We start from the raw sequence: 22,775 nt of genomic DNA, 5'->3' as shown, positions 1-22,775 counted from the left end.
AAATATCGAGGGAGGTAATTAGGTTTAGAACTCTCATGGAGTTCTACCTAATTACCGGAGGAATTCATCATTCCTCCAACCTATAACGATCTATTCCGAAAAGCTGTCATTAGTTTTCCCTGCCTGCTCTAACTTACCGCAGCTGGAATCCGTGCTGCGCATGCGCTGTTACAATCATAAACCAAGCGCATGCGCAGCACTACTTACAGCTGCGGTAAGTTTGTGTGCGCCCCATTCTGCTCACCTCCCCCCGTCCCGCACTTACCTGCCCGCTGCAGCGCCTCCGGCTCCGTCCTGCTGGTCTGTCATGTGGTCTCCCAGCAGCACACAGTGCAGTTTAGAAAAAAAATATATTTTTTTCTAAACTTTATTGTGTTCTGCTGGTAGAACACAATGTCAGCATAGCAGACGGAGCCAGAGGACGCACCATAGCACCGGAGGAAGACACCGGGGAACCTGCACAGCTGGAAGCAGGTAAGTCTGTCCTGCTATTCGCCACCTCACAGTGGAGGATAGTAACTCCATCAAATTCCGAAAATACATAATTTTCGGAATTTGATGAATACCTTAATTTCCATGTCCCCATACTAATGTATGGGGAGTGTGGAAATTAACGCAGGGGGACTTAGCAAGGAGATATCAGTGATATCTCCTGTGCTAAGTGGCTTCATGAATACTAAAATAACGTTATTTAAGGAAAATGTCCTAAAAAACTTTATTTTAGTGTTGATGAATAGGCCCCTGTGTGTGTAATCGCTATTGCGATCCATACTGAATCAGGCCCATAGACAGCACCTGTAAATGTTTGTATACTTTTTTATATTTTCGGACAAACACAGCTGAGACACTGTATAAGAGGGGGTTAGCTTAGAGCACTCCCACGCAGGCAATAAAATACAACTCCTATGTAAAATATACACAAAACTTTGTAGCTTGTCCTTGACATAATACCACAGAACAATTGAAGGGTGTTCTCTAAGCCTTTCTACAGCATACTGCACTCCATGATCTCCATTATATTTTATCAGGTGTCAGCACTTCTGGGTGCTGCAGACCACATTAAAATAGACACAGCAAAGCACAGCGAACGCTTATCAGAAAGTGTGTGTGTACTTACCGGCAGCTTACAGTATTTATTGGACTAAAAGCATTAAAGAACAAACATTTAATACCAATGTGCAAGAGCACTTGCTTACAATAGAGTTGTAACTCTGGACTGCTAACTTAGGACCCGATTCATTACGGATTACTATTGTTAAAGCATACGCAGACGGTCAACTGTTGCGTACTGCGGAGACTACGGAGAGCCATCAAAGAGTGATTGACCGGCAGTGAGCATTTGGGTGGTGACGGGGAGTGGTTGGAGAAACGCAGACATGTCTGTCTGTCTGTTTGAAAGCCGTTGCATGGGTGTGCATAAATTTGCCAGTGTGATTGCATACGCAGCTTGTGTACTCACTGCGTGCAACGAGGTTAGCAATTAAAGGTAAGGTCGGGGCTGCTGTAATTCTGTGTGGGGGGCAGATGGTACTCGATGTTACCAATGTTTATGGAGGTGTGCAAGGTATTACGGATGTGAGATAGCGGTAGTAGGAGGCAGTGGGCCTCTCTATACTGGCAGTTTGACGGCATTGCGATAACAATCATTAGCAAATTTTCACAGCAGACCTGCGTGTGATTATGGAGCTGCGATCGCAATAGTGATCCTTACTGCATCAGGCCCTTAAACTTTTACTGCTAATAGGGCCAATAAAACGTATTTATTATAGGGGAAACAATATTTTATGTCCTTACAATGGAAGCAGAGTGTTGTGTACAGGATAAAATGGGTGATGATCAGTGGTAGCTCCAGAGGTGGGGCCACAGCGCAGTCCAAAATTCAAATAGGGGAACCACACCAACTGTCCTTTCAAACGTTGACAAACATCACTGACCGGGACTCACTGGCAGTTGGTGTGACTCCCCTATTTGATTTTTGGACTGTGCTGTAGCCCCACCTCTGGAGCTGCCACTGGTGATGCTAGAAGGCAGTGATAGTAGCAATGGTAGAGCTACCATAAGTCGTTGGGTAAATGCATCTCCTGCGCTGTCCTGTTATGTCCCTTCTTCCCTTCATCCAACCCCTACTTGCTGCCCTTTCCCCGGCCCTGCCTCTACTGCTTCTTACCTCTTGGTCCACCTTGGTAAACGACTGCAGGATGTCCGTCTGCCGAGTATAGTTGCCGTTGCTGTCCTGCAGCCCTTGTAGGATCCTTTCCCTCAGGACCAGCACAGACACCCGGAGCTGGTGCCACAAGAGTTGCACTGTATGTATATCCACAATAACATTGACAGAGTAGGACAGGAGCTTGAGGGAGAATTCTGTGTCCAGCAGAGCATGGATCTGTTCCACGTGATCCGAAATATCCTCACAAACTTCCTGCCATGGAGAGAAGAAATGAATGTTACAGAGAAAAATAGACTAGCAAGTGCATGACATAGCATAATCAATAGCAAGTTCCAATAGAGCATAATACAGTAATTCAAAGGTGTACATGTACTGTAGATGTACAGAAACAGCAAGTACAGTAATAAGTGAAGCAAACAAATTAAAGAATCAAAATAAATAAAGCTGCTATGCAGTAAATAAACAGGTTTGTTAGTTCAATATTCAGATGATGTCTCTTCCTTTAACATAAAAAAAAAGAGGCTATGGTAATTTACCAGCTCATAAGGGGTTAATGAGAACAAAGGATTAGACATAGAGATGAACATCCTCGCACCAATGCTTACAAATTATAGCTACACAAAGCCTAAAATATATAGAGATAAAAAAAAGAGATACCAAGCATGCATGTTTCTGACCCCAAAGAGCTTGCAATTTAGTGTGGCGTTGCAGCCATTGCTGATGATCAGATTAGCTGTAAGCTCTGTATAAAGGAGCATGGCATTGGGCAGCCCCCGGCTGTGCCTGTGCGTGTCCCCAGACCCATGACACAAGAGGACAGCTGCCACAACCCTTTCAGCTGTCGGCCTATTTTGCTGCTAAAACACACAGAGCTGTTTCAGTCGATAGCACAGTCTGAGGCTTTACACACAAACACTTTATATTTTCTTTTAAAAAGGTGACTGAAAACAAAGGATCTGGTAGTTATTCTTAGTCACATTAGAATGCTGTATGACAGTATGAGCTCACTACATAAATACAAGAAGGACCTTGCTTCAAACTACTCAAACATGAGCATTTGAACATCCTAAAGTGCACAGACATAAAATGCTTTGCATAAATCTACTGCGGGCACTATGCAGTATGGGACAGACAAACTGTATACAGTGACACACTATATTACAGAGCAGGCTGATATCTGCCCCAGGCACCGACACTTTATAGAACTATATAATAATCCTAACATATGACCAGCAAATAAACCGAGCGTTCCCTACCTGCCGACGATTTATGTCCCCACACCTGGTCTGTCAGTCAAGCCCAAGATTTAGGGCCTTTCCCAGAGTCTGGAAGGACCCTTCTGTGAGCCATGTCCTCTGAGGCCAGTCACTCAATGCCCCTCCCAAGAGCTATTTTAGGAGCTGATTTTTCACCAGGGGAATGTGACAGAAAATGGGAGAGACCCTTTAACCCCCAGCATGCAAGTAGACTGACACACTTCACTGACACATTACAGGAAAGATAAACATTAACCTGCACCTTGCTGGAAGTTAACACATCTGCCCAGAAAACTGTTATAACAACACCCACACCCATATAGTCACACTTCAACATTGTACAGCTGAGGGGATCTGATTAAGGGGCAGATGTATTATTATTTGCAGCCAGTCCCGATATTAAATATTCCTAATCGCTGCCATTTGCAGTTAGGAATCTTTATTTGCCGGAATGTATGATCCCTGAATCGCCGGATTGGGGTCAGTAATACTTTAACTACAACATTCATATTTCTGATGCTGTTTTCCCTTTAATTTATGTGCTAGCATCAACCTATTTATAAATGACTTACAATATAATGTGTGTACTATATGCAGGCTTCGGGTTGACTCAGCAGTTGACAATTACGGTTATCTTTTCCCATACGCCCTTGATAGGCCAGTGCAATACTGCTTACAGAAATATAAATGTATTTCTCAGGCCAGTCACAACCACAGCTGATCAATGGTCAGATGTAATAATCCTGCCAGGAAACAACTGTCTGCAGCACAGCTGCCATGGGAACACAGGAGATTGTGCCCAGCTTCAACATCTTTTTAGTATTCATAGTTAGTTTAGTCACAGAAAATGCTGGGCTTATATTAATCAATTATTGTCACAATCCGCAGATTATCTGTGGATCGGGCCGACAATCGCATAGTGTGTATCTGCTACTGACCACAAATTTTTGGTCTGTTAGACATGTCCAATCGCCTGGCATGTCCGACAGATATGATCATTTGTAAGCTGCAAGTCGGTCACATCGGGCAGGGAATCGGTATAAAATACCGATGGCTGGAAGGCGCCGGTTCTCATACCGACGCCGGAAGACCAAAGGGAGGACATCCCGACAGCGGCTTGTAAGTATGCTAACCCTCCCTTGTTCCCCCCCCTCAACCCTCCCTTGGTGGTGCCTAACCCTAAAACTCCCGGGGTAGTGCCTAACCCTAAATTCTCCCCCCGGGGGTGCCTAATCCTAACCCCCCTTCCCGCACCATAAACCTAACCCTCCTGGCAGGGTGCCTATCCCTAACCCCCCGGGGGTGCCTAACCCTAAATCCCCCCTTCCTCTAGCCTAACCCTAATCGACCCCAGGGGGTCTCTAACCCTAAGTCCCCCAAGGGGGTGTCTAAATCTAATCCCCCCACCACACACGGCTACAACCTAGCTATCCTCGGCTTACCTCATTCAGGATGTCGGCCGTTGGGAGTTCGGTGTGGGGCTAAAGATAGGTGCTGGCATTTTGATGTCTATCTTTAGTCCCGGGTCGGCCTTCCGCTGCCGGGATTCCGATGGCCGGTATTCCGGACGGAGGTAAATTAATAGCATCCCATTGGACAGTGTATGGCGTGCCTTGCCTGAGCAACCAATATTTCCTCTGTTGCTTCACACAGTGGGAACAAGGAAATGTCTCCTCATCAGTGGAGGAACACAGATATCATGTGTCCATATACGAATACATATCTCGCAATGTACTGCCATGATGTCTCAGGGGTTCCAGGCTGTCATATAAAATGTGTGTCGGTCTGTCAGTGTATGGTCACACATGTTATCTAACAATGTATGCCCAGCATAAATCTGGCTACACACTATAAGATATTGCCCAAGGATGCTAACGACTAGACAGCTTCACCAAAACAATCCCAAAACGATATACACTGTACACGCTACTCAATAATCGTGTAGTTCCAAATGATCCTTTTAATTCCAAATCGTCTCGCCGATATAGTATCTCCATGCATAGGCAGCAGACATCGGGCCGAGGTCCGTACACACTGCACTTTCTGAATGATACCAAATAAGCGGGAGCGACATGTGAAGCACTACACAAATATTGGCCCTATCTGACAGATATAGCCATGTCGGGCAGAGAATCACATAGTGTGTACCCATCTTAAGATTGGTAGGGGTGACTGGATGAGAACATAGGGGGAGACGTACTAAGTCTTGGAGAGAGATTGTTACGGTCGCCGTGGAGACCTGAATATAAGATCTCCTCATCCATGGATGTCAGATGTTGATGAGACCAGTCCAAAGTGCGAGTCTAACCAGCTGGGAGGTGTTCTCCAGTGACCCCTCCAATCGGGATATGGATTTAAGCTGCACCCAACTGGCAGGTTGCAGCCCTTTGAACTGGTGTCAGATACCGTGGGAATAGAGACAAATAAACAATGGCCCTGGAAATATACTTGTAGAAGAAGTACTAGTATGGGAGATTGATACTTGTACTGAAATGCTGGATGCACTGTTATGACAAGGAAAGGCTCTTGTAAACTAGTCCTCTGGAAAGGGTCCTGGATGCAAACTTGCATCGAGATAGGAAACTTATACACCAGAAAGGGGTCCTTGACGCAATACTGTGTCGAGATGTGGTACTGTAACGCACACAGGCAAGATGTTAGACGCACTGTTGCACAGAAAGTTGGCACTTGTTTTGCACACAGGCTGGATGTTAGACGCACTGTTGCACAGTTGGCACTTATTTTGCACAGAGCTAGATGTTGGATGCACTGTTGCACAGAGATTCGGCATTTGGATCACCAGTAATCACGGAGGAACCTGGAACGAGGTAACAGCAAGAATACACTCAGTAGTGACAATGTTGCACAGGCAACTTCCTGTTGCCCGGAGGCCGGCTTTATACCCTGCAGTAGCAGATCACTGGTGGATAGCGTTGGCTGACCACCACCATGCTACCATTGGGTACAGAGTAGTAAAGTGATGTAAACTGTCATGGCTGTGTCCATGATGGCACCTGCAGTAACCAAGGTACAATGCAACTTAACGAAGTCTACATGGCTCTAAGAATAATACTCAGCGCATTACCCTCCACCGCACCTGACGTCTGACCACACGAGAGATCAGGGGAAGCCGGCGCTGGGGTGAGTAATGGCTGATTCTAGGCCACGACCTGACAGTACCCCCCTTTTCAGGGTGGACTCCAGACGCCCACAAGGCTTCTCAGGAAATCTTCTAGGAAAGGCTCTCACATGTTGAGGAGCATGGATGTCAGTCGCCTTGACCCACGCCCGCTCTTCTGGTCCATAACCTTTCCAATCAAAATGGTACTGAAGTCCATTGAACCGATGACGAGAATCCAGGATCTTCCCTACCTCGAACTCAACTCCCACAATGAGTCTGAATTTGAGGCGTTTTAGGAGGAGATTATTGAAATTGGTTAAGTACCAACAGGCGTAATAAGGACACATGGAAATTGTTGGAAATTCTAAGTTGAGGAGGTAGTTCCAATCTGTATACCACGGGATTGATTACCTTAAGAATGTGGTAAGGTCCGATGAAACGAGGTGCAAGTTTCATGCTTGGAGCTCTCAGGCAGATGTTTTTAGAAGACAGCCATACCCTGTCCCCAACTCTCAAGATGGGAATGGCAAGATGTTTCTTGTCTGCAAACCTCTTGTAATTACAGACGGTTTGTTTTGAGGAACAATGAACCTCCTTCCAGAGATATGAAAATGAGTTCACCAATTTAGTAACGGCAGGAACTTCCACAACTGGTAGGTACTGAAAATCTGGCACTCGAGGGTGCCTACCATACACTGAAGAATGGGGTAGAATTCGAGGAGGAGTGATACCTGAAGTTATGGGCAAACTCCGCCCAAGGCAACAAGTCGACCCAGTCATCCTGAGAGGAGGACACGAAGAGTCTAATAAACGTTTCCAGTTCTTGGTTCACTCTCTCTGTCTGGCTGTTAGTCTGTGGGTGATAGGCCGAAGAAAACTTAAATTTTATCCCACAAGAAGCACAGAGAGCCCTCTAAAATCTCACCACAAATTGTACTCCATGGTTCGTCACGATTTCTTTCGGTAAACCATGGAGTCTGAAGATCTCTTGAATAAACACTGTAGTCAACTGTTGAGCCAAAGGGAGGCCAGTTAAAGGGATGAAGTGGGCTATTTTAGAGAAGCGGTCGACCATGAATCAAATAGTATTATGGCCTTAGATGATGGAAATTCGGATATAAAATCCATAGAGACATGAGTCCAAGGAGCATTTTGCACAGGCAGCAGACGTAGAGGACCAACAACTTTGCTTCGACTGGATTTATGCTGGGCACACTTAGCACAAGACACAATGAAGTTATGGACATCCTCTCGCATGGAAGGCCACCAGTAGGATCGTTGCAGGAATTTGTATGTTTTGTGGATGCCCGAGTGACAGGCAAAGAGAGAGGCATGGGCCCAAGTCAACAATTTTACTCATAATCGAGGATCTATGAAAGTCTTGCCCGGAGGAGGAGTCAGTACCTGTGTGGGAGCCAAGACAAGAGGATTCAGTATAGTCTGAGCCTGTGGCAGATCTTCTTCCAGAGGGGACAGAAATGAATGAGACAAAGCATCCGATTTCTTATTTAAGACCCCAGGATGGAATTGAAACTTGAAGTTGAAATGTGCGAAGAATTGAGACCAATGAGCTTGTCTGGCATTTAAACGATGAGCTGTCTGGAGGTAAACTAGATTTTTGATGATGGTGAACGGAAACTTTGCACCCTCCAACAGATGTCTCCATTCCTCTAAAGCCAGACGAATGGCCAACAGTTCTCGGTCTCCAATAGTATAATTTTTTTCAGCTGGTGAGAATTTTCGAGAGAAATAACCACAAGGATAATTCTTCCCATCATTTCAAGTTTGTGTGAGCATTGCTCCTACACCTCCTGAAGAAGCATCCACCTCCAGGATAAAAGATTTTCCAAGATGTGGCTGATGTAGAATTGGAGGTATGGAAAAATTCAGATTTTAACTTTTGAAAGGCCGCAATGGCTGTGGGTGACCATTAGGAAGGATTAGAGCCCTTTTTTGTGAGGGCCTCCTATAATAATTTGCTAATTCTAAAAAGCGTTGTATGGCCTTCAAAGAAGTTGGCTGAAGCCACTCTTGAATGGCTTTCAATTTATCCGGATCCATTTTTAACGAGCTGCCGGAAATGATGTGTCCAAGAAACGGCACACGGAGGATTGTCCAAAGAAACACTTTGAAATCTTCCCATACAGGCTATGTTCTCAAAGGCGAGCGAGGACTTCCATGACATGAAGTCGATGGGACTGTAAGTTCTCAGAGAAGATCAATATATCGCCGAGATATACCACCACAAATTTATAGAGCACATCTCTGAAGACCTTGTTGATATATCCCTGGAGCATTACATAAACCAAATAGCATCACTAGATATTCAAAGTGCCCATCACGCATATTAAGATCGGTCTTCCACTCATCCTCTGAATCAAATTGTATGCTCCACAAAGATCCAACTTAGTAAACATGCGGGCACCTTGCACTCTGTCGAATAGTTCCAAAATGAGGGGCAAAAGGTACCGGTTCTTTACCGTGATTGCATTGTGGCTTCTATAATCAATGCATGGTCAAAGTCCTCCGTCTTTCTTTTCCACAAAAAGAAAACCTGCACCAGCAGGAAAAGAAGAGGGTCTAATGAACCCTTTGGCAAGGTTCTCTTTGATATATTCTACCATTGCCGCAGATTCCGGCACAGAGAGAGGATAAACTCGACCCCTAAGATATGCACTTGTCAAGCGTGGATCAGCAAGTTCTTCCTTGTGCTTGGACAATAGAGAAGACTGTGTAGAGAGAGAGAGTGAATATGAACTGGTACAACTGAAGATAGGCACTGATGAAAACAATTTGAACCCCAAGCAAGGACTTGCATCATAGACCAGTCCAAGGCAGGATTATGTTACCTGAGCCAGGGTAGTCCCAATACTATTTCATAAGAAGATCTAGGGAGGACGAGAAACTCCAAAATTTCCCGATGAAGGCAGCCCAGTTGAAGAGATACTGAATGGGTAATAAAGGATATCGGATTACCCAAAATGATGCTGCCGTCTACTCCAGAGAGATCCAACTTAGTTGACAGGGTTTTAACGGGTATAACCAAGAAAAAGAGCCAAAGCTTCGGAAATTCCATGCTGCCCCTGAATCGACTAAAGCCTTCATCTCCATTGTTTTCTCATTGTAGGAAAGCATGATGGGTAAAAAACTATCCATGACATGGGTAGGCTTAATAAGTACCCATAACTGGACGCACCAAAGCCAGTTAGGGTCTTGTGTTTCCCGCAAGGAGAGGACAGTTCTTCAAAACATGATCTGGAGCAGCACAATAAAGGCAGAGCTTATTTTGGAACCGGCGGGTTCACTCTGCAGAATACAGTCGAGATCGGTTGACTTGCATTGGCTCTTCTCCGCTAGAACTGGTGGAAGCTTGGGGCGGATGATTCTGGAGGCGATCCCATCGACCTCTACTAGCTATACACTCCCGGTGGCATAAGTCGATTTTAATACAGAGACAGATTACTTATGCAAAAGACTCCGGAGGATCACGAGAAGTAAGTTCATCCTTCCTTTTCTACGATAGTCCATGGAGAAAAGCTGCCTTTAGAGCCTCCTCATTCCATTTTAATTCTGACGAAATAGTCTGGAACTGAACCACATACTGTCCAACCGTACAGGTCCCTTGACGAACTCATAACAGATCTGAAGATGCAGAAGCCATGTGACCAGGCTCATCAAAGATTCTTTTGAAAGAGGAAATTAACATGTCGTAAATAGAGACTATTGGATCGGCCCATTCCCACAGAGGAGAAACCCAGTCCAAAGCTGTTCCAGACAGCAAGGAGATAACATATGCTACTTTAGATCTCGTGTGGGGATATTCTGCGGCAAACACTTGATTGTATTTCACACTGGTTAATGCACCCACGACACCGTCGAGGGTTCCCATCAAAATGTTCCAGTAAGGCTAGCTGAAGACGGGACTTAGGACTACTGGAACCCAAAGGTGGGACCGGTGGTGCTACCACTGCAGGAGAAGGAAGTAGTGTAGCCAAATACACCTGTATAGCCATTAGTTATCCAGAAAGCTCTTGCAGGTATTGGCCCATCTGGCGTTGAGCTGCCTCCTGATTATAGATGCGAGTGGCAAGGTCTTGTAGAGCACTCGCTGAGAGGAAACCAGTAGCTTCCATTGGGCCTGTGCAAACTGTCAGAGACACCTTTTTCAAAAGTAGGCAAGTATGTGCCAAATCCTCCTATTATTTGTTTGTTTGAATAGTATGAGGTGATCTGCACGTTTCAGGAATCTACATGGAGGAGATGGATAAGGACAAACATTGTACAGGCCTCCCTTAAGCCATATACTCTAAAGCCGTGGTCGCCAAATCGTCGCTCGCGAGCTACTGGTGGCTTGTGGCCGCAATCCGGGTAGCTTGCCTTACGGCAGCCCGGCGGTGGTTTGCCTGACGGCACTGAGCTCACGGAGTGCAAGCCATTCATAGGATGTCATACGCGGTGCGGCAGCAGTGCATGACAGTCACTGCCAGCAGGCTCTCCGCTGACCGCGTGTATAGCTGCGCTGACTGAGTTAAGAGCAGCGCTGACACTGTTCTTTAGAGCAATGTTGACAGTGTTTTTAGAGCAGCACTGTCAGTGTGTTAGAGCAGCCCTGACCGGTCACTTGCTTTGCACTTGTTTGGTGGGAGTGTGGGACCAGGCCATCCACTGTCCCACTTGCAGCTATAATACATCCAGCAGCACCCTGCTCCCCACTGACCACTCTCCACGAACATCACAATAGAGATCGGGCACTTTGAAAGGGAGTGTGGGACCTGGCCATCCACTGTGTTCTGCCTGCACAAATAATCCAGCAGCACCCTGCTCCCCGCTGACCACTCTCCACGAACATCACAAATGAGCACATGAAAATGGTATGTGAGATTCCATCTTATATGGGGCCTCACTCACTTCAGAGTTATCTTAGTAGTCAAAAGTCCCACTTCAGTGGCCAGCATAAGGGATCCCTCTGTGAACTAGCCGACGCCAGGGCTTCCAGGGGACAGTCGCAGTGAGATAAGTTGCCAACATGAGGAGAGAAAAAGGCAGAGATTATAAATAGCTGCTCTCCCCCAATGGTCTGGCTGTCCAGGGGCGTAGAGAGCGCCGTCGGGCCCAGGTAAAGAAGGGGGCATGGCCTAATCGCGGGAGGCGAGACCACGCCCCCCTGAGAAGAAACCTAAAAAAAATCTTTTGCAGCGCTGCTACGCACCGGGGAGGGGGCGTTGTGACCCCTTCAGGCACAGGAGATTGCTGTGGCTGCTGCTTAGCAATCTCCCACTGCATCGGCTGCTGCGAGGGAGGGGGGGCAGCGCTGAACCCGGGCCCCTGCTGGGTCCTTCTGGAAGCCCGGGCCCGGGTAAATTGTACACGCTCCCCCCCCCTCTCGGCACCCCTGTGGTTGTCTAACGTAGTGGTCTGTGCAGTGGAGCTGACCCGTGTCCCTGAGGTGACCTGTGGCTGGGAAGTGAGGCGGCAGTGCTGTGTGACAGGAACGGAGTAACAGAGCTCCTCCTGTCAGCGGGACACTGCATGTGAGGATACCGGGTTTATGCGTGCATTATTTTCGCCATATCGCCCTTCAGCACCTTGCACAGTACCCCTGTTCCTTTATGGGTCCCTTTAGATCACACAGTAAATGACACAATAGCAAAGGTACACGTTACCTTTTACATACATACTAATTCTACATGTAAAACAGCAACTACAAACTATTATACAGTATATATAGAATTGCCAGTAGTATTAGCTACACTTTGGGGACCCCACACATATGTCCCTACAGCAGAGGCCCCTTTAGTGGTAGAAATGTGGACAGTTACTCGTCTCGCTTACCCGCCCGGGCTGGGGAAAGCTACTCTTGGGAGAAGCTGCTGTATGACTCCACGCTTCTCAGGGAAATAGCTTCTCTGTCCGGGTAGTCAGGTCCATGGATTGCGGGCTGGCAGAATCTCCCGACTCCAGTGCCCAGCCCTGCCTGTGTCCTGCCACTCAGACTAGGAACACCACTACACCTCAGATCTCAGAACAGAACTCCCTAAAAACCCCTGCAGTTGGCATTATGAAACCTCTGATTTTCCCACGGTTAGGCGATACCCCTGAGCCCTAGTATTGGGTGTTTTGAACGCAGGGGATGGCTACAGAGCCGTTAGTGAGTATGTCATGTTTTACTCCCCCTGTGGATTTCCGGTGCCGGCCCGTCTCGCAAAAGCCACTTTGGTGCGACTTCTGTTCAGCTCTGCATCAGGTGCCGAACGTTTCGCACATCGAGCAGTTCAGACGCCTTTCGATGTACTCGATTAATCAAATAAATAGCGGAGATGACGTAGCTGGTGGTGATTCAATAAGTGGGGATTCCACGCTCGGGTGTCCACGAGACCCCGCGCGCGAATCCCCGCTGACGGGCTTTACCTCGCGCCTCATGTAGGTGCGAGGTAACAGCTGCATGAAGCCGCCCTTGTCGGCCTCGCGCACGTCAGAAAAACACACTGTTTCCGCACTTCTCGCGGAAACACTGTTTTCCCGCGAGCGAGGGCTCATTTACCGGCGCGGGGAAAAAGCTATTTTATTGAATAGCTTAACCCCGCGCCGTGGGACATTCGAGCCTCAATTACTCACGGGAGAAGTCCCGCGGGTAATTGAATATGCCCCTATGTCTACAAAATAAGGTGAAAATTAATATTTTCACCTGCTTTTGTAGACATTAAGTGATAATGAATAGAACTCCAAGGGAGGGTGAAAAAATTAGTACAACAGAGTATCCTACTGTAAATTTATTTAGGATTTTCACTATTTAAATAACAAATCCACTTTGCTGCATACATTATCTTATCTTTGCTACTTACCTTTCTCTCCCGGAATGGCCCACTGTCCCCATACACTAGTATAGGGACAGAATTCATCAAGCTCCGAAAATACAATATTTGACTGTGGGAGCATTCACCATCTTCAGATGGCGAGTGCTCCCACCTGGGTTTGCGAAGAGGGATCCTTTTGGATACCTCTGCCCCTGTCCGGCACCTTCTGCCAGACGCCGGTTCTCTTGTGCACCTGCGTGTACTCTAGGTCATGCAGCCGCACTAGTTTTACTGCTCCGAAAGGAGCAGTGAAAAGATTCACTGCCCCGATAGGAGCAGTTAAAAGATTCACTGCTCTGAAAGGAGCAGTTAAAAGATTCACTGCTCCGAAAGGAGAAGTGAAAAGTTTCGGGGAGACAGCTGATTTTCGCATGAATTGATTTTCGCATGAATTGCTGCAGTGCTTGCCGAGAGTTGAAGTGTTAATTATCAGAGTCCGCTCGGACCCCGATAATTAACATAATGAATAGAGCCCTTATTCATATTAGCTGATACACAATAAAGATGTGCAGTACTTGAAGATAGCCTCTAGAGGGAGCTACAAAATCAGGAAATGGCTCATCGCAATGTGTCTTCATTGAATACACCATTCCCCTAAGATGTGACTTGCCATATTGTCCTGCTTGCAAGGCCAAGTTCTAAGTATTCAGAGCAAGCATGCCGGGACATCTGTACAATATTCAAACAAATCATCTGGTGACACAGCATCTAAGAATTTAAGCCTGGGCATAAGGCTTGTCTTCTTGCCCTATATATAGGTAGGTCCACATCACCAGGAGTTCTTGGTCTGGCATCGCCTGTTCCCCAGGAGCGTTATATTCTTGAGGCTGCCTGCCAGTCTGAAGATCCTTCCACTAAGCATAGAAGTGATGAAGTTCTGGCTCTTCAACATGAAGAAGAGCAGGTGGTTCAATTTGTAATTATAGCTTGGGTTTGACACCACTTATGTGTCACAGAGACTGAAGCACAAGAGGCTCATAATCTATGTTGTGCTTTAGCAAAAGAGTTCCATAACTATAAGGCCAATTAAAGCAGATTGTCACTGTGTTCTTCTGCGGCTGGCACATCATGAACCGGATATCTATGACCCTCAGTAGCCTCATAACACCAGTAGCTGGGAGCAATGCAAAAGATATTACAGGTAATTATAGTGATTCTAATGGGCCTTGAGCTACAGTGATATATAATTGTGTTTATATCATTTGTATAATGTATCTGGGACTAGTCTGCACTTTGCTTTTCTTGTCTTAGTTTCTTTTTATTAAGTATTGTTGCTGTATTGTGTTTATTCATGTGTATGGTGCACACCCGTCTTAGAGTATGTTTAAACACAATTCTGGGAAACTAGTCTTACAAGATAAATTAATAGTTACTGTATATTTTCATTCACGTTTAAAATCAGTGGCAACCCAGACACTAGGCTGCCATTACTATCTTTACTATAACACATTAAGAAGCCTTTTCAGGGTCCAGATGTCTAATAGGACTAAGGGCCTGATTCAGCAAGTGAGAGAACGCACGCACTCGGCCGATGTTTTGCACTGCGCATGTATCGCAGTGCGCGTGTGCCATCTAGCCAGTGCGATCGGGTAAGGGTACGCAGACTACACGCAGTGTGCACACAGACACTTCCGATACTGATTGACAGGAAGTGCCGTTTGTCGGTGGTGATCGTGCGAACACAGGCGTGCCTGTGCGTTGGGACGCCGTTATAGGGGCATGCATAATAAAGGCAGTGCAGCGGCATACGTAGCCAAATGAATTGAAACACGCAGGAAGTGGACAAAATCCTGGATGACATCAGGTCAACCTCTATTGTGCGTATGGTTCCGATGGTTCTCGATGTTACCGCTGTTTTGGGGCATACTCATGCTTTGAGTACAGGAAAGTGGGCGGCATTGTGTAGTGCTGGGCGTCTGCATCTTATGCTGTGGTTGCCATGCGTATGCATTGCTTAGCATATACACACAGCGGCTGAGTGCGGGCGCACACTTGCGTTCCTTGCTGAATCGGGCCCTAAGTTGTCTTAGCTTTAAGTGGCCATAGACTAGCACTTATATCAGCAGGAGTACATTTCCAGAAATGATGTTAGTGATCACTCTAGCAGGGAAGTTCGTAGACAAGTTGCCCTTGATGCTTTCATTATGACGTTTCCAATATGAATCTCATTGATCTAGAAAGAGAAAGCAGCGCCGCAAATAGTGGGGTGGGGGCTGGGGGGGGCACGTGCCTCAGACGTCGGATTTAAGAGTGCGCCAAGACGGTTGGAGACAAAAATCGAGAAAACTGTGTTGACTTGGAAGCATGCTGTGGTGGGGATAGGCCAGGACCGGATTAAGGGGGGGAGGGGGCACAGAGAGCGAGTATCCCAGGGCCCTCTCTCTCAGGGAGCCCCCTGACATATCTAGCTGATGTCCAGTCCAGTGATTGTGAAAATCCAGGTGAGTAGAGGGGGTAATACAAAAACAGGCTGCTGCTGCAGATATTTAGGAGGGAGAGACACAGGCTGGTGCAGTAATATGGGAAGGGGGGCACAGACTGCTGTAGAGATGCCGTGGGAGGGGGGGTTCTGAAAGGACAGAATCTATAGTTATGGGGGGGGGAAATTACTGTATTGCCTTGCCACGGGTGACAAAAATCCTAGTTTCGGCCATGGACAGATAATAAGCTTTTTATTTAAACTTTGTTGTCTGAGTCAAATTAGCAATAACCGTCACAGGTAAATTAGCCACTTATTTTAATATTGGCTCATAGATATGAGAACCACCAACATGGAGATTCTATCTATCAGTGACTAAAATATTCACAGTGACAATAAGGGCAGAAAGTTGGTGAAAAAACAGGTTGTAATTGGATTCTTGACAGAGTAACTCTATGATGTTATTTAATCACCTTAAGAAGTGCCTAAAAAGAAACTGTCACGGCCAGGGTATTTCAGCATGGCGCTAGGCGAGTGTTACCTCTGAGGTCATTGTGGCGCGGGCTGTCTGGTGGCGGAGCTGGTGTCTGGCGGGGGGCTTTGGCTGCACGCGTTGTTGTGCGGGCCTGTTGTCACTCTGCGCTGGTAAGGCCTGGCGGCGTCTCCATTCCGTTTGGCATGGGCGCTGCCATCTTGCCTTCTGGCCATGTGATGCGGCTGGCCAATCCTGGTGAGTCACATGTTCCCTCCGGCCAGTAACAGCACGGCATGGGGTATTTAGGAAGGGTCAGTGCCTTCCTTCTTTGCCAGTGCAACGTGTATCTCAGCCTAGCTGAGAGGGAGTTCTCTGTGCTTTCCTGTTCCTGTGAATCCGCTGTCTGCCAGGCTGCCTGTCAGCTCCTAGTTCCCACTGGACTACCCCGCTACCTCCATCACCCTTGCCCATACCTGAGTGCCTGAGCCTGCTGACATCCTGCACTTCAGTTCACTATCTGCAAACCTGGCTTGTTTATTTTCAGTTTCACTACCTGCACACCTGGACTGCTCTAATTGTTTCTACCTGGACATTAACCCTTTTGCTTCCACCACAGAACTCTTGTGCACATTTATATTTTCCTGGACTTTTATTTACTGCCACATTATATGTCCACTCGAGCACTTATTAAAAATCCTAGTTTTATTTACAAATCTGCTTCTGTGATTGCTCCTGCTACCACCCCGGGTCCACAAATAACCCAGAACGTAACAGTTTGCACTGGCCCCATGGAGCCGGCCACGGATCAGGAGTCAGGAGTGGATTTGTTCAGGTGCATTTCTGGTCGATTAGAAAATCTGGAAAACATGCAGCATCAGATGGTTCAATTTCTGCAAGAGATGTCCAAGCGACAGGATAGTTTGCAAACTTCCTTTTCTACCCCTGAAGTACCAGCAACTACATCCGCATCAGTGTCTGGGAATACAGGAGGCAGATCATCTCCCCGCTTACGTCTTCCTTTACCAAATAAATTTGACGGCAATCCTAAACTCTGCCGAGGATTCCTAAATCAGTGTGACATACATTTTACCCTGCAGCCTGACAACTTTCCAACTGCAAGAACTAAAGTGGCTTATATAGTCTCTCTGTTATCCGGCCAGGCCTTGGAATGGGCTTCCCCACTCTGGGAGCGCTCAGATCCACTGCTGGATAATTACGCAGGCTTTGTGTCATCCTTCAGGAGGATTTTCGATGAACTTGGGCGTACTGTATCAGCATCATCAAACATCATGACACTGAGACAAGGGGTCCGTCCTGTCAGTCAATATGCCGTGCAATTTAAAATTTTAGCATCAGAGCTCAAATGGAATGAGGAAGCCCTCACCTCGGCCTTCTGGCATGGGTTGTCAGACCGACTAAAGGATGATCTAGTCACTCGAGAGCTTCCTACTAATCTGAACGACATGATTTCATTGTGTATCAAAGTTGACCTACGCTTCAGGGAACGTCAGGCTGAAAAAACAGAACTGACCGGCAAAGGTCATTTACCCCCTCCTTTTCTACCCGTCCCATTCCTTCTCCCACTGAAGAGGAGCCTATGCAGGTGAATCATACACACCTCTCCAAAGAAGAACGTCAGAGAAGAATGCAAAAGAACCTCTGTCTGTACTGCGGAGAGTCTGGTCACCTGCTGATCTCCTGTCCCCGTAAACCGGGAAATGCCAAATCCTAACTGACCCTGGAGACATCAAGTTAGGAGTTATGAACCCGTCTCCAAAAATTAAAGATTTCACGATTACCCTAGCCTTGGATCTTAAACCCAAACCTGTCTTTGCTACTGCTCTAATCGACTCAGGAGCAGCCGGAAATTTCATAACGTCTAGTTTCATTGATAAATTTCAGATACCTTGTTTGACTCTCAACCATGCTATCTCTCTGACCTCAATAGACGGACGCCCTCTGACTAACGGGATAGTCACCAAAGAGACTCAACCTGTATTGGTCCGAATTGGGGAACTTCATTCTGAGTCCTTAAAATTCCTGGTGATATCAGAGGCCTCTCAAGAAATTGTTCTTGGTCTACCCTGGTTACGTAAACATAATCCCAGGATTGATTGGAGTTCTATGCAGATTCTGTCATGGGGTATGGACTGTCAGAAATCCTGTCTTCCAAAAATTCGACCTGTGAGAAAGACAGTTTCATTCGTTTCTTCTGCCATTCCCAAGGAATATCAGATGTTTGCCGACATTTTTTATGAACAACAAGCAAATATCTTACCCCCTCATAGGGAATGGGACTGTTCAATTGAATTGATACCTGATAAGATGCCACCTCGTGGTCGTACCTATCCGCTGTCCTTGCCTGAGACTCAAGCCATGACCGAGCACATCCGGGACAACCTGGCAAAGGGGTTCATCCGCCCCTCTACTTCACCTGCCGGAGCTGGGTTTTTCTTCGTTGGCAAGAAGGACGGTGGTCTAAGACCATGTATCGATTATCAAGGCCTTAATGACATTACTGTAAAAAATCGATACCCTCTTCCCCTGATTACTGAGTTGTTTGATAGGGTCAAGGGCTCTGTCATTTTTTCTAAATTAGATCTAAGAGGGGCTTACAACCTCATTCGTATCCCGAGCTGGCGATGAATGGAAGACCGCTTTTAATACCAGAGATGGACATTTCGAGTATTTGGTAATGCCTTTTGGATTATGTAACGCCCCTGCTGTCTTTCAAAGTTTCGTTAATGAGATTTTCCAGGATCTGTTACATGTTTCGGTTGTTGTCTATCTGGATGACATACTGATTTTTTCACCCTCTGTGGCTAAACATCAAGAACATGTTAAGGAGGTCCTGACCCGTTTGAGAGAAAACCACCTTTACTGCAAACTGGAGAAGTGCGTCTTTGGAGTGCCCAGTGTACCTTTTCTCGGCTATGTAATATCTGGCTCCAGTTTAGAAATGGACCCCAAGAAGGTACAAGCAATTCTGGATTGGACCCGACCTCAGACACTGAAGGCCATCCAGAGATTGTTGGGCTTCGCCAATTATTATAGACGCTTCATTAAGGGATTTTCTACACTGCTGGCTCCCATTACAGCCTTGACCCGCAAAGGTGCCAATCCTGCCCAATGGTCACCTGAGGCAGAGTCTGCCTTTCATCTTCTAAAACAGGCCTTCATCTCAGCACCAGTCCTTCGACAACCAGATCTGGACAGGCCTTTTTTGTTGGAAGTAGATGCATCATCTGTAGCTGTGGGAGCAGTCTTGTCTCAACGTTATGATGACAACCGAGTCCATCCGTGTGGGTTCTTTTCTAAAAAATTCTCTCCTGCCGAAAGGAACTACGCCATAGGTGAGCAAGAACTACTAGCTGTAAAGTTGGCGTTGAAAGAATGGAGATATTTGCTAGAAGGTGCCAAGTTTCCATTTACTGTATTTACGGACCATAGAAATCTCCTATTTCTCAAAAACCTCCAATGTGTGAGTCCTCGTTTGGCCCGCTGGCCAATATTCTTTGCCAGGTTTCAGTTCACCCTGACCTTTCGGTCTGGAGCACTTAATCAGAAGGCTGATGCCCTATCGAGATCTCTCCTCTGTGATGATCAATCTGAAAATCAAAGCAATACCCCTGTCTTGGAATCAAGAGTTTTTGCCGCATTACAACTTCAGCCTCCTACGGGAAAATCATTTGTGGCCCCGGAATTAAGGAAGCAGCTTCTCACTTGGGCACATTCCTCTCGCTTCGCAGGGCACTCAGGCACTCGGAAGACCTTGGAGTTCCTGAAAAGACACTATTGGTGGCCTTCTATGAAGGCAGACATAATGGAGTTTATATCTTCCTGCTCCTCCTGTGCCCAGCATAAATCATCACGACAAGCTCCAGCTGGGGAATTGCTTCCATTACCTACTCCATCACGTCCATGGACGCATCTCTCCATGGATTTCGTCACAGACCTGCCAGTCTCTCAAGGTTTCAACACTATCTGGGTTGTAATAGACCGATTTTCTAAGATGGTCCACTATATACCGTTGAAGAAGTTACCTTCTGCCCCTGACCTGGCACAGTTGTTTGTCCAACACATATTTCGTCTACACGGCCTTCCTGCTGAAATTGTCTCTGGCCGTGGTGTGCAGTTTACTGCAAAATTCTGGAGGGCTTTGTGTTCTGTTCTTCAAGTGAAGTTAAACTTTTCCACGGCCTACCATCCGCAAAGCAACGGCTCCACCGAGAGAGTTAATCAAGATCTAGAGACTTTCTTAAGAATTTTTATGTCATCTTCCCAGGACAATTGGGCTGCCTTGCTGCCGTGGGCTGAGTTTGCACATAATGCTTCCTACCACTCGTCAACTAACCAAACGCCATTTCAGGTTGTATATGGCCTTCATCCTCGTGTTCCCGAATTCCGAAGCCTGCCTGTTTTCGATGTTCCGGCCGTGGAGGACACGGTGCGGAATTTTGCTGCCATCTGGACTCAAGTACGGTCTGATTTGTTGAAGGCATCCTCTCGCTATAAGACCTAGGCCGATAAGAAGCGTAGAATAGTTCCACGCATGCAAGTTGGAAGCCAAGTCTGGTTATCCACCCGGAATCTTCGTCTGAGGGTTCCTTCTATGAAATTTGCACCACGCTTCATCGGTCCCTTCTCCATAACAGAAGTCATTAATCCAGTGGCCTATCGTCTACAGTTACCCCCATACCTAAAAATCCCTAATTCTTTCCATATTTCCTTATTGAAGCCCCTGGTCCTGAATGAATTCCATAGTGCTCTACCTGCTTCTCCTCGAGTCCAGACGGAGAGAGGAGTTGAGTTTGAGGTCGCCCAGATCTTGGACTCTCGTCTACGCAGAGGTCATCTACAGTATTTGCTGGACTGGAAAGGTTACGGTCCAGAGGAACGTTGCTGGACCGATGCTCGTGATGTCCACGCTCCCACGCTCATCAGGAGATTCCATTCTGCCCATCCGGAGAAGCCTGGTGAGTGTCCTGAGGCCACCCCAAAAGGGGGGGTACTGTCACGGCCAGGGTATTTCAGCATGGCGCTAGGCGAGTGTTACCTGTGAGGTCATTGTGGTGCGGGCTGTCTGGTGGCGGAGCTGGTGTCTGGCGGGGGGCTTTGGCTGCACGCGTTGTTGTGCGGGCCTGTTGTCACTCTGCGCTGGTAAGGCCTGGCGGCGTCTCCATTCTGTTTGGCATGGGCGCTGCCATCTTGCCTTCTGGCCATGTTATGCGGCTGGCCAATCCTGGTGAGTCACATGTTCCCTCCGGCCAGTAACAGCACGGCATGGGGTATTTAGGAAGGGTCAGTGCCTTCCTTCTTTGCCAGTGCAACGTGTATCTCAGCCTAGCTGAGAGGGAGTTCTCTGTGCTTTCCTATTCCTGTGAATCCGCTGTCTGCCAGTCTGCCTGTCAGCTCCTAGTTCCCACTGGACTACCCCGCTACCTCCATCACCCTTGCCCATACCTGAGTGCCTGAGTCTGCTGACATCCTGCACTTCAGTTCACTATCTGCAAACCTGGCTTGTTTATTTTCAGTTTCACTACCTGCACACCTGGACTGCTCTAATTGTTTCTACCTGGACATTAACCCTTTTGCTTCCACCACAGAACTCTTGTGCACATTTATATTTTCCTGGACTTTTATTTACTGCCACATTATATGTCCACTCGAGCACTTATTAAAAATCCTAGTTTTATTTACAAATCTGCTTCTGTGATCGCTCCTGCTACCACCCCGGGTCCACAAATAACCCAGAACGTAACAGAAACCCTGACAAAATAAATAGCTGTTACATATGTATACACACACACATGGCATACAGCGTGTAAAACAAACAATTCCTTGGTTGAATTATTGCCCTTTGATCTCACTTAAAGGGGATGTTTGCTTCTTAATCTAGCCCAGTACCTATGTACAGTATAGTATAGCAAATACAAGTCCTCCCTATAAATACTCATCCTTGCCAGAACTACAAGTCTACCAAACACTGAATAATACTTATTTCCCAACAAGTGTGGGGAGTCTCCTGGAGGACGCCCACAGGCCACCCGTGGCAACCCAAGTATATGTGCAGTGCCTCACTTGCATTTGTATACACAATTAAAGAAATTCTAGAGTTTGGAGTAAGATCAAAAAAAATAAAGGACCAATTTTTACCCTGGTAAAACCATGTTGCACTGCAAGTAAGGAAGGGTTGTGTTTAATTCTAAATTTCTGCAGAAATATAATCAGGGCACACTTGCCGACTTCTAGCTCCCTCCTTCCGGGAGGGAGCTGTCGGGCGTCCTCAGCAGGGGGGCGTGCCACATCAAAATGGGGCGTGGCCCAGAAAATGACTCGACAACGGGGGCGAGGCATGGGCATGACAGCGCGATCGCGTCATCACGGCCCCGCCCCCTCTTCACAATTCCAAGATAAATGGCATTGTGAAGCAGGGGACGGGGCCACGATGACGCGATTCGGCGCGAATCGCGTCACCGCCCC

General features: G+C 46.9%; 1 protein-coding gene across 5 annotated transcripts in view; it reads right to left on the bottom strand.

Annotated features, from left to right (window-relative positions):
• Positions 1–22,775, bottom strand: part of AKAP6 (A-kinase anchoring protein 6) — a 479,843-nt gene that overhangs the window by 370,597 nt on the left and 86,471 nt on the right. For 4 of the 5 annotated variants that reach the window (XM_088456596.1, XM_088456595.1, XM_088456597.1 and 1 more), the window contains exon 3: positions 2,168–2,419. In XM_088456596.1, coding sequence (XP_088312722.1) covers positions 2,168–2,419 — 252 coding nt within the window. Of the gene's footprint in view, positions 1–2,167; positions 2,420–16,765; positions 16,796–22,775 lie in introns of those variants that run through there. The other variant, XM_088456599.1, reaches the window with a different exon arrangement.

The sequence above is a fragment of the Taudactylus pleione genome, unplaced genomic scaffold, assembly GCF_031769625.1.
Source record: "Taudactylus pleione unplaced genomic scaffold, aTauple2 ptg000707l, whole genome shotgun sequence".
Classification (NCBI taxonomy): domain Eukaryota; kingdom Metazoa; phylum Chordata; class Amphibia; order Anura; family Myobatrachidae; genus Taudactylus; species Taudactylus pleione.
This window is presented reverse-complemented; position numbering and strand designations above follow the sequence as displayed.